Raw genomic sequence first — 12236 nt, 5'->3', positions numbered from 1 at the left:
ACCACTAGCCTATAGTCCACGAGTCTGTTTGTTTGTCCTGCTCATTCATTGCTTTTAGGTTTATATCCCACATATAAGTGATATCATGTGATTTTCAACTTTTCCCATCTGGCTTATTTTGCTTAGCATGATTATCTTGCGGTCCATCCATGTTGTTGCTAATGGCGATATTTCATCCCTTCTTATGGCTGAGTAATATTACATTATATATATGTACCACAGCTTCTTTAGCTAATCATCTATCGTAGGACACTTCATTTGCTTCCATGTCCTGGCCACTGTGAATAATGCTGTTATGAACATCAGTGTGCAAATATCTTTTGAATATGAGTTTTCAAGTCTTTGGGGTAAATACCCAGTAGAGGGATTGCTGGATCATATGGTAGATCAATTCTTAGTTTTACTGTTTTCCATAGTGGCTGCACCACTTTGCAGTCCTACCAGAAGTGAATAAGGGTTCCTTTTACTCTGCATGAAATTAACTTTGGTATATTAACATTGTGTTCTGTGACCTTCCTGTTTTCCCCCATTAGTTCCAGTTAGCATTTCTTTAGATTTTTTGTAATTGTCTGCATACACAATCATATAATCTGTGAATAAAGACGGTTTTATGTCTTTTTTTTTTCAATCTGTATGTCTTTTATTTCGTTTTCTTGCCTTATTACACTAACTAGGACTTCCAGTGCGATGCTAATGAATGATGAGAGGGGACATTCTTGCCTTGCTCTCCATCTTGAAAGAAAGGCATTCAGTTTCTCACATTAAGCATAATGTTAGCTATAAGTTTTTCATACATATACTTTATTAGGTTAAGAAAATTCACTTCTATTCCTTTTGTGTGCGGAGGGAGGAACTATAATTGAGTGTGGAGTTTTGTCAAATATAGTTTTGGTGTGTTTTTTTTTTTTTTTTTTTTTTACCTTTTTCATGTTCTTTCTTCTTCATTCTATTACTGTGATGAATCACACTGATTTTTCAAATTTAAGCTAGTCTTGCATTCCTGGAATAAACCCCACTTGGTTGTGATGGATATTTCTTTGTATGTAATGCTGGATTTAAATCCCTCCATTTTCACGAGAAATATTGGTGTGTAGCTTTCTTTTCTTGTAATATCTATGTTTGATTTTATTAGATTAATAGGTCTCACATTTGGTTGATCCAATCTGAATGGCAGACCAACAATGAATACTTTTTTAGTATATGTATGATCCATACTTATAGTATACCTGAAATTCAAATTTAAGGGAGCTTCTTGGGTTTTACCTAGCAACCTTAATTCCTGTTAATCTATCATGTCCAAAGCAGAAGTCCCCAGAGATTCATTTAGATGCTGAGGCTGTATACTAGTTTGGAAATTCAATCAATTCAATTCGAAATATTTGTTGAGCTTATAGATTGTGCTCATCACAATGAGAGTGATTTAAAGAGAAATCTGCTTGAGGAAATATCATATTGGTAGTGAAGACAAAATAAGCATTTTAAACTAATAAGAGCTCAATTGAACTACAATGTTTAACATATGTGCCACAGAAATTCAGGAGAGTTAAAGACAAAAATGAACAAAGTAATCAAAAAATGCAGGAGATATGGTTAACAACAACAGAAAAAAGTGATGGATGAAAGAACTGTATCCAGGCAGATGGAAGGAAAATGATGTTTATCTTGCCTAGACACAGACAACACAGGGTGGTTACCAGAGGAGAAAAGAGGAAGGTGAAGAGAGTAAAGGAGGTCAAATATATGGGAGACTAGACTTTGAGTAGTGAGCACACGATGCTATATACAGGGGATATATTACTGAATTGTACACTTGAAACTTATATAATGTATTGCTCAATGTCACCCTCAATAAATTTAATAAGAAGATAAGACACCGATACAGGCCTAAGATTGGTATCCTTCCGGACAGTAAGAAAAATAATCTGAACAATGGATGCTATAAAAGAATCATTATAAACAAGGTCAGTTGGTACCAGACTCTCTGAGATAGTTGTTTGATTTGTTTACCGCGCAGGATGACTGGTCCGGAGGATGAGTGAGGACTGAAATTTAAACTGCTCCAATTTCCTAGATATGAGTGTAAGTGCAAGGCCACATCCAATTGAAGGAAAAGATGCTTTTTTCTAAATCTAAGATACTTTGTGGGGCATATGAGGTCCTGGGTGGAAAATTTAGTATCTTTCTTTTGTGTAATTACAGTATAGTTACTTCTGTACCTCTGATCCAGATGCTTCAAGGTGAGAGTCACTACGGGAAGAGGTGGGTGGAGATGTTAGAAGGTGCATCGTCTAGAAAGGCTATGAGTCTTTCTCTACTACTGTGGGAAAAAAGTGCAAAGGGACAGAATGAAATTTGGTTTTGTGGTTGGAGGAAGCAAAGTAAGCAAGTGAGATGGAGCTGATAGGGCTTTGGATGAGTATTTTGGAAGTTTAGCACCAACATCCAGTGGTCTGTATATAAACATAATGCCATTTAATGAAGAATGACTGTAAATCCAGTGCTGTGCACTCAGAGACCTTCTGGGGTAGGCAGATAATGAGCTAGCTTGAGGGGAACCTAACAGGTACCTGAAAGTCTTTTTTCTCCTGACATCTTTCAGGAGAAGCTGAAAATCTGGATTGTAAAGAAAAAAAAAATCTCTTGAATTTCAAATGTTGGCATGATGTTAAAAATTTAACCACATGTACACCCCACAAAACACAATATAGACTTATACTATCTAACCAGAAAATACACATTTATAGATGGGAATGCTGCTAGTGTGCCTTCCGTGTTCTACAGCGACATTTCCCAGCCCCAGTCATGTCACACGCTACCTACATTATCTACTGGAGGACCCCAAAAAAGGGAGAGAAAGGGAAGACAAGAACCAAGGCAAATATTACCCTATAAAACAAGATGGATAAATGCATTTTGTTGGACATGAACTAAAACAGCTACTTTCTCTCCTCTTCTTATTTGTTTGGTCTTAAAAAAAAAAATCTCTATCAGATCTTCGCCAGCTTGGAATTTCTTGCTCTAAGCAAATAAAATAATTCAAATTTAAGTGAAATAAAATAAGAATAAAAAATAAAAATCCCAAAAGAAAATACCTTCCTGTAACAAATACCTGATTCATGGAAAAAAATACAACTGTCATTAGTAGAGTATAACATTTTTCCACATGCAGAAATTACCAAGGGCTATGCAGTCCCAAACCAAACTAAACTAAAAATTAACTTAGTTGCTTCCATGGTTGGTGAATCTATGTTTGTAGTTCGATTGGCTATGAAAATAATGAACTAAATCTTAAAAATGAAGGGTTGCTATCTTCTTTCTCTTAAGAATTGTTTGACTTCACAAATATGTTTGGCTATGGCCTACCTTGCTCTTTCTGTGTGAACTACCAAGTTCTTCGTTTTATGCTATATTAGAGCATAAAAGTCTAACACACAGTTAAGAACACAGTTTTTAATGAAAAAGTGCTTTTTTTTTTTTTTTTTTTTTTTTTTTTTTTTTAGGAACAGCCAGTTCTATTACATCAACCTTTTCATGTTCAAGTTGTAAAGGTTTTCTTTTCCTTACCTAGTTTGCAGACTAGAACATTAACAAGCACCAGAGGGCACTATTCTCACAGGGAAGCCAAATCACAGACTGACTGGAAAATGGAGTTACCTATAAAGGAGTTCCTTTCACATTTAAATGAGACGAGTATTATTCTCTAGACTTTTGTCATCTGTGATTGTAGAATGACCTTATCCCTGAGATATCACAGGGCTTATTAGACCCGCCAACTTGTTCTATGGCTGTGGCAAGTGTGTTGGACAATCCTTTACAGCAGAACAGATGTGGGGAAAAGGAGAGGGGGTGTGAACGATGCTTAGGTCAAAGGGTTGTAAGGATTTATTTTTGGCTTTGCTTAAGCTGAATACCTGAGAGATGGCATGGTCAGGTTCACACCTAGGAAAGATCTGAGCCAGGAATTTGGTCAATTTAGATAAAAGTTTCGTTCGCACTTTATTTATTTAGGTTTCTTTACACAGAGTAGTCGGTAATGCCAAGAGATCAGGGATCTCTTGCCTCTTCATAGCATTCACCAAGCCCTCCCTAAAAAATATATCATCTGAGTAAAGATGGTATACTTGCTATGCAAATGCACCTTCAAGACAAGTACCCGGCTGAAATTTCTGTATAGAAATTCTAGAGCCACAATTGTTCATTGGTTGGTTAGTAGGTTGGATGTTGGTTGGTTGGTTGATTGGTTGGTTGGTTTTTCTAGAGACTGTTCTCTAATAATCCAATTTACTTCTCATAAAAAGGCAAGGCTTCTGCATTCCCTTCCTTATTGCTACAAAGAGTAGAAAAATCCACAAGGAAATTACGAGGACAAAAGTCATCTTTATCAAGTGTTGTTATGGTATAAAAGATTAATTAACAAAAATGACATTCATCCTCAGGAATAACTAAGATCCATGGTAACGTACCAATGAGCTTTCTATTCAAATTCTTTTTAGATGGCATTCAGTCTGTAGACTCTTTCAGTGTGGAGAAACTTGTCACGTCTGGCCTTATGAGAAGCAGCCAGTTAATCAGATGTAACATGAAACTTTGACATGATTGCACAGTGGTAACTGGTACTATAAGTGTATTGTCCTCTTGCCCACACTCTACAATGCTGCCCCATTGTAAACAAGATGTCTGGCTTAACTGGGATATCCTCTAAAAATATTTAAACTAAAACAGAAGCTGACATCATAGAGGAAAGCTGTATTCCCTGTGTTTGTATTTCTAACTTCCTATGCCATTCCCAGAGAGAGCCACTGGGTGTTGCTTAATAATGCTAACAAGGGATTACATACAGTGGTTGGCAAAGGTAGAAAAAACGATTAGATCATCCAGTCAACTCATCTTTCCAGCAAAGGGCAGAATCCCCAGATAGGGAATCTAACACTTCATTTGAGGCAAAGCGCCAAGTAGTAAGAACTGCACTGACTTTGTTGTCTTCTCTGGCAATACTGACAGAGCACCAAATTTGTTTAAGTTGGCTGTACTCACGCCCTACTTAATTCCTTACACAGGAGCTTCCAACACAGTGCTGCTCTTTTCTTTGGAAATAACCAATGCAGTTATCTGGTGGAAGGTAATTAACTCTTATAAATGATGCCTGTGCAAAACTCAAGGTCAGGTTACCACTGAGAACACCTTGATGAGTCAAGGCCAACACAGGGAACAAGTTTTAGAGACTTCTCCTGTCTGCAGAGTCTTTCACCTTTGCTGTGTACTGTATTGTGTAAACTCTGGCTCAGAAAGGGCTATTGTTTTAGGTTTATTTATTCACCTGACTGAATTTATTCAAAAGCACAGCTGAAATGTTTGGTTTCTCACCCGTAGGCTTTGGTCTTTATTTTAACTGGAGAGTCTGCCTTGTTCCTGGGAATATTTTCTTCTCAACTTTAAATGCATGGCCAATTCAAATTCTCAAAGTAGATTTTATAATACCTGGGGGTGAGAGGCTAAAATTATCTAGACTGCTTGCCAGATTCCCATTCCACTTTGGGCTTTGTTGTAAAGAACTCAGAAGTCTCAGTCCAGAAGCACTTTATTCCCTGTCATGACTGGTGTTCTTGGACTCACAGTGGGACCCAGGATGACCAATTACAGCGGTCAATCTTTCTGACTCTTTTTTGGGGACTGTGAGTGGTTAAGGACCACATACGCCTATAGCTTTCAGTGGCTTCTTCCCCTGTCTAAGGAAGATGCCATTAAACAAAGCCAACATGTATCCCTGGACCTAGTCATATCTAAAGCCCAATACCCCTGGACTTCTCAGTTAACCTGGAAAATAAATTTCCTCCTTTTTTTCTTACACGGCTTGGAGCTGAATTTTTATCAGAAGCTGCCATTATAGCCTGATGGATAGAGTATCAAAATAGTACCAAACCATGGACTAGAAATGAGGACAGAGAGCCCCAGAAAGAGAAAAAGAGACCAACAGTAGATGATTGTTTATAAAGAAGCTGTATTCAAACTTACAAGGACTATGACTTACTTCACAGAAAACTTGCTGAATTGGTTGAAGTTTTTCAGGGTTACATCTGTTATTCCTTAACATTTCATGGAAGACTGAGGAAGTGCCAGCACACTGGGAGAAAAGCCAACATAAAATGGTTATGTAATAAAAAGGAAAAGAGTTTAGTTTTGAAAATTAAAGACCTGTAAGCTCAACTTTTATAGCAAGGGAAAAAAACTGCCACAGTGACTATTATGAATGGAACAAGATATTGAGTTTACATAAACAATATTTTCCCCTAGACCAATCAAATATTTTAACTTATTGACAAATGATAAGTAAATTATATCTGTGCATCAGAGCTGGGACCAGAAGTGCAAAGTACACAGCCAAGCTAAAGATGCCATGACCGGACTGGGGTCTCAAGGTCCACATAAGGTAGGTAGAGACCAAAGCTGGAGACACAGCTTATACCAGGGGATTTAAGACAATCTGAGATGTTCTGCATTTTCCATCCCTTAAAAATTGTACGTTCAAACATGGCCCTATGAAGATTGTTCAGTTCCTCTGAGACACTGTGCCACCATTCAAGAGCTATCATTAAATGACTACTTCACACATTATTATTTATTCATTCTTCATTTATCCACTTACTCATTCGATAAACACTTACCAGATGCCAGTTTTTGCAAAGCACCTTACTAGGTATAAAAAAAATAAAAATGATAAAAAGTTGGTTAGGTTTTTCTCCAATGACAATAGCTGCATCAGGAAGCATTGTAATTATGATCTAATCAGTACTGACTTTTCTATTAAATTTTTTTCAAAGAAATAACAATTAAGATGTAACTAGTACTAATTACTTTTTCCCCATTACTTGAAGATTTGGTATATGCTAGGACAAAATTTCCAAAAAGAATTAATGTCTTAAACAGCTCTTTCGATTATGACTTGGTTTCTTTATAATTTTTTTAAACTTATCTATAGCCTCGTCTGTAGATCCCTGAAGTATTATTTTTTTATTTCCTGCTTTATATAGTTACTGACTAGTGCTTTTATCTGCAACTTTGTTTTTGTTAAGATCAGAAGTAAAACAAAGGTACAACAAATCATATGGAGAAAAAAATTATTTCAATCTTTTCACTATTCTCTTCTATTTTTACTCTCCTTATAAATCAGTAAACTCAAAAACATGTTCCTACCTCCCATTTTCTGTGGCTTTCATAATTGTGCATGTTCTTTTGCAAAATAATATTAAATAAGCTTAATTTGAAGCTCTCTGACAAGCTTCTATATCTGAAATGAACTCTCACTTTCCACTTATGAATTTGATGTAAAACATCCAGTCTGAATTCCTTTTCAGCACTTATTGTGTAATTTCCTTAGACCCATAGACAGGTATCTACAAGATGAGTCAGAGGGTAGTTTATTCACCTATTAAGTCAGTAAATTACTGAAAACCAACACTGAACAATGAGCTATAACAAGCCAAAACCAGTGAGATATTGTGTGCAAGAACATTCCTGCTGTCAATTTTGTTCCCAGTTGCTGGAAGAGACAACTCATAGTATTGAACTAAGTACCTCAATACAAGATAATTTGTAATTCATCTTAGGTAATTTGAAAAAACTAAGTAAGACTGGATGGAGATGATGGACCTTAAAGAGTCATTATGACTTTTGATAGGGACTAAGAGAAGACGTTATAAGTAACGAGAAAGGTGTTAGTAAAGGCTAAACAGACAGAAAAGCACAGTGTGCTCAAGGAGGGTAAAGCAAGGCTCATTGACAGGAGCAGAAATGTCATATTAACAAGAAGTGGATAAAGTTGGTGAATAGTCAAAGTGTTGTGATATTTTGAACGTCAGGCTATTTCTATGGATGTTTCTGGTATTTCTATGACCCACTGGCTTCCCCTGACTTAATTCTCAGCCACTTCAACCCATCCTCAAAACTGCTGACAAAGTGATCCTCTTAAAAGAAAGTTAACATATGACTCCTCTGTTGAAGATTTCTCAGTGGATGTTAGAGGAGTGGTTTTCTATAAAACCGTTTACAACTGAATAAGGCAAAGGTTACCTCAGGCTGAGCTTGGCCTGGGGGGTCCCCAGTGGCCCTTCTTGGTTGTGTAAAGTGGCTGGGTAGAAAACATCCCTCTTTAGCACAAGCAATAGTTTTAGATGGAGTTGGAGAAATACTACGTGACAACCCATTGTGCCCTGGCAAACAGGCTGGGGGAGCTGTTTGGGGACTGACTGAATTCCTGGGCTCCGTGCAATGAAACCGGAGGTTATAGACTTGCTGAACTCACATGGATCTTCATGTGACTGTGCCAGCGTCACATTGGAAATACATTTAACTTCAGGAAAACTACACCCATTATATTAAATTTGTTGTTAATTTGAATTTTGTGGATTATATTTTTATTGAATTTAATTTTAAAAAATCTGTTTTGTATATGGTGAAAAGTAGGGATGAATATATTTCTAAGGTATTTTTACCTAGTTTTAATTTTATGTGTATACTTAAATAATATTATGATACAAATAATTTAAGTAAACACTGAATTTTACCAAATTTTTTTTACTTTAAAGGAGTTGTGTGCATTATCCAAGTAAGAGCATTATCTCATTTAGTCTTAAAATCATCCCTGCATGTTAGCTATTATCCCCATATTATAAATGAGGAGACTGAGGGTCAGAGGATTCAGGTAAACTATGCAAGGTCAAATAGCGGTTAAGCGATAAAATTGAGATTTTAACCCAGTTCTATTTGATGCCAATTCCTCTGCACACACAGATTCAAAAGTCATCTTCAGAGAAGTGAGAGTAGAATTTGTGAACGTGGGTTCTAAGATACGGAAGCAGAGATGTACAGAGACCCAGATTCATCTAAAATACCTATTTCTGAACTGCATCACTTCAAAAGAAAACTACAAATTATGGTCTTATTAAAACAAGGGATTATATTTGATGACTTTTCCCATTTTCTCTCATCTTCTTAAGTCTGTGATCCCTTACTAAATTTCTACTGCTCTCTAAACATTTCATTTCAAGAACCAGCTTGAAACAGTAAGGAATTCTTTCTTTCACATTTTGAAGGCAACATCTTTTGTAGGGATAGTACATATTTTTCCAAAACACCAAAAGCAAACTTCAAATGCCATTCCCACTGCCGCTTTGTTCTGTCCTCACTTCTTTTAAAAACTAACAACAGCAGCAACAGAAACCAACAAAATGCGGCTCTAGTCTGCTTGAAGTCTAAGCCAGAATCGCACTTGGTTTCCCAGGCCAAACCGGGAGATGCAGTTAGCTGGGTTATAAGCCCTTCACTGTGCTAAAGAACAATGGAATGGAAAGCTTCAAAATTAAAACCATACGTTGGGTAGGAAACAGTTCCAACTGGTGCTTGATTACTAACTAGGCATTCTGCTTCTAACATGCTTTGGACAAACGCAGGAAACCCCGCAGGCATGGATGGAGAGATGTTTTCTCTTGCAGGATGAAAAACATCAGCATCGGATGGCGTTAGGGTGTTAGGATCACTGTGATTCTGGACAGCATCAAAAGCCAGGGCTCTGAGGGGGCTCTCATTCTTATGGCCTCACAGGGAGCCCTTTTCTTTTCCAGGAATCCTCTCCAGAGAGAGGCTGTGTAGAATTTTTCTGAATGTAACGAATGTCAGCACATTCCCAGCTAGACCACACATTCCACTCTTATCAAATGAAACTAACCTCTGTGGCCCCGGCATTTTCTTGTTCATCACTATGATTAATTTCAGGTTCACAGTGATGCAGGTTTCTAGATGAATTGCACAGGCCACTTCAGACAGCAAATATGTACCTCTGGACTCTCCTCCCCCTAATGGAGAGGTCATGCGCTAGCTTACAAGAATGAGGATTTTAAACACAGTTGGCTTATGCTCAAATCTACATCCTACGAAATGTTCTGCCCAGACTAGCCTCTCTCCTTTCAATTGGCACAGATCTGCCCCTTCCTACTCATTTTTCTGTCTAATACCAAGTGACTCAAGTGGGAGTCACGACCAAGATGAAAACTGTTAGCACACAAGTTAAGATTTTAAAATATTTTTTCAGCCAATGAAAGTGACCAGGACTCATGAGAGTCCTTGAATTAACATTCAATAGACCCCCGAATCATGTTTATCTGCTAGAGATTTCCAAGTTCGTTGCCCTGATATATGCTACTGAGCTTTCCCTAGTGAGCAAAACTCTTATTCCATTTGTCAACCCTGTCAAGGGGAACAAAATATACAAAATAAAAGCTGGTCTTTTAAATTGCTTTTTGCAAGTGTCTTTCTGCATCAGAGAAATTGCTGCAACACTGACTGTACTCAGACCCCCCCACTCCCCACCCCTCCACCAAGCTTTGTTGGAGGCTCTCAGTGGTTCAGGTCACAGAGAATGAGTTAATACATGTCTCTACCTCCTCCCTTTTCAAGACTGAGTTTCCTTATTGAGACATTTTCTTAGGATTCAAAGTAAAAAGGGAAGAAACTGTTCTTGCAATCCAAATACCCACACGGACAAATAGCTATTGCACCCCATCTGCTTTTTTGCATCTCAGAACTGTCACCTCCAGAAGATTTAGCTGAGGTTTCCATGGAGCTTTAGGAAAACTGGCCTAAGGCAAGACATTGAAAACCCAAGAGCAGAGTCTAGGGATACGGAATCCTACATAGGGCTGGTCTACCCATACAGCGATGCCTTGGCTCTCAAATTATTGCTCTTTAATTACCTACAAGTCCCCACATTCAGTCTATTTCTTGTTTGGCACCCACTGAGTGCCTCTGGGGCCCTAGGAATTCAGAAGTAACTGGAAGAGTCCTTCTCATTTAGGAGCTCAGAGTGTAATGGGGGAAGTAGGAGCTTTGTAATAAGCTAACACTGCCTGAAGGAGATGTAAAAGCATCACTGAAGTATTTTTGAACTAGGTTTTGAGGACCCAGTAGGACATTACCAAAAACAAAAGAGAATGCTGAGGGAACCACTTTTACAAAGGTAAGGGCCAGATCTGCTGTGGCAGGAGTGTGAGGTCTGGAGGAGGATAGATGTTGTAATGAGATGAGGCAAGTTGAACCAGATCAGGAAGACCTGTTGCTTCATAAATAAGAGAATGAGGTCATGTGATTGGCATCTATGTTGGGGATAGACTGGGGTAGGAGGATTTTAGAGGGAGAGAGACAAGACATGAGATTTTTACCATAGTCTCAGCAAGCAATGGAGGCTGGGACCAAGGCATCGACAGTGAAATAGAGGAAAAAGAGACACTTTCGAAGAGATTTTTCGAGGTGGAATTGACAAGATTTGATGTGGATGATGAGTGGGAAGTCCACAGAAGTTTCTAGGCTGATGATGGTGGTTCCGAAAGAAGTTTCTCACTCTCTTTCTCGCTGTCTCATTTATCTCTCTTGGTTTCTGTCTCTGCCTCTGCTCTTTCTGTCTGTTTTCCTCCTTGACACTTTATCTCTCTTTTTGTCTCTCTCTCTCTGTAGTGTCAGCTTCTCTGTACACATCATCTCCATCCTCTCTAATCACCAACCTCATCACCAACCACATTTTCTTTGCTCCCTGGTAACTTCAGATGATATGTGCCTTTGACTTTCCATAGCTCTCCTTCAATTTCGTGAATGTCTGTCGCTCTCCATTCCACTCTTCATTATAAAATTCATTCCATGTTTCTTCCTTCAAATTTCCAGTAGAATCTAATTAGACTAGCTCTTTTTTTTCTGTGCTAGTTCAGCATCATTCAGCCTGGTTTCTAATTAGAATCATCTGAGGGGCTTTTTAAAAAATACCAATGCGTAGCCCACCCTACACCTACTGAATCTTTGAGGATGGACAGCCCGACATGTATCTTGTTTTGACGTTCCAGTGGTGATACTGATGCACAAATGGAACTGAAACCACTGCTATAGATGACGAGTCATAGTTTATAGTTCATAGCAAAGACTTTGGGTTGGGTGCTCATAATTATTCCAACTCCAATTGGGGAGGAAGGAAATAGGGTGGAGAGGAGGGTCACCCTGTATCAAACATGGTCATCCAGAGGCCATGAATAGAGATCTTCTTCCAACAGACTGTAGTCATACGGGCACCATGAAATGAGTATGCTAAATATTCTTGGGAAGGTAAAATGTTAAAGCACATGGTGACAGTGCCTTCTCATGGGTTCCTTGGTGGAATGCAAAGGAAGGGCCTCTAATCTAAATGAGAAGAGTAAGGGGAA

General features: G+C 38.2%; 1 protein-coding gene across 1 annotated transcript in view; it reads right to left on the bottom strand.

Moving 5' to 3' along the window:
- Positions 1-11721, bottom strand: part of STAT4 (signal transducer and activator of transcription 4) — a 101881-nt gene extending 90160 nt beyond the window's left edge. The window contains exons 1-2 of the mRNA XM_016161653.2: positions 11603-11721; positions 10530-10615 (exon numbers count right to left, since the gene is read on the bottom strand). Of these exons, the coding sequence (XP_016017139.1) occupies positions 10530-10555 (26 nt within the window). The 5' untranslated portion in view covers positions 10556-10615; positions 11603-11721. The remainder of the gene's footprint in view (positions 1-10529; positions 10616-11602) is intronic.
- Between the last annotated feature and the right edge of the window lie 515 nt (positions 11722-12236).

Source organism: Rousettus aegyptiacus, unplaced genomic scaffold, assembly GCF_014176215.1.
Source record: "Rousettus aegyptiacus isolate mRouAeg1 unplaced genomic scaffold, mRouAeg1.p scaffold_m13_p_2, whole genome shotgun sequence".
Taxonomy (NCBI): Eukaryota; Metazoa; Chordata; class Mammalia; order Chiroptera; family Pteropodidae; genus Rousettus; species Rousettus aegyptiacus.
This window is presented reverse-complemented; position numbering and strand designations above follow the sequence as displayed.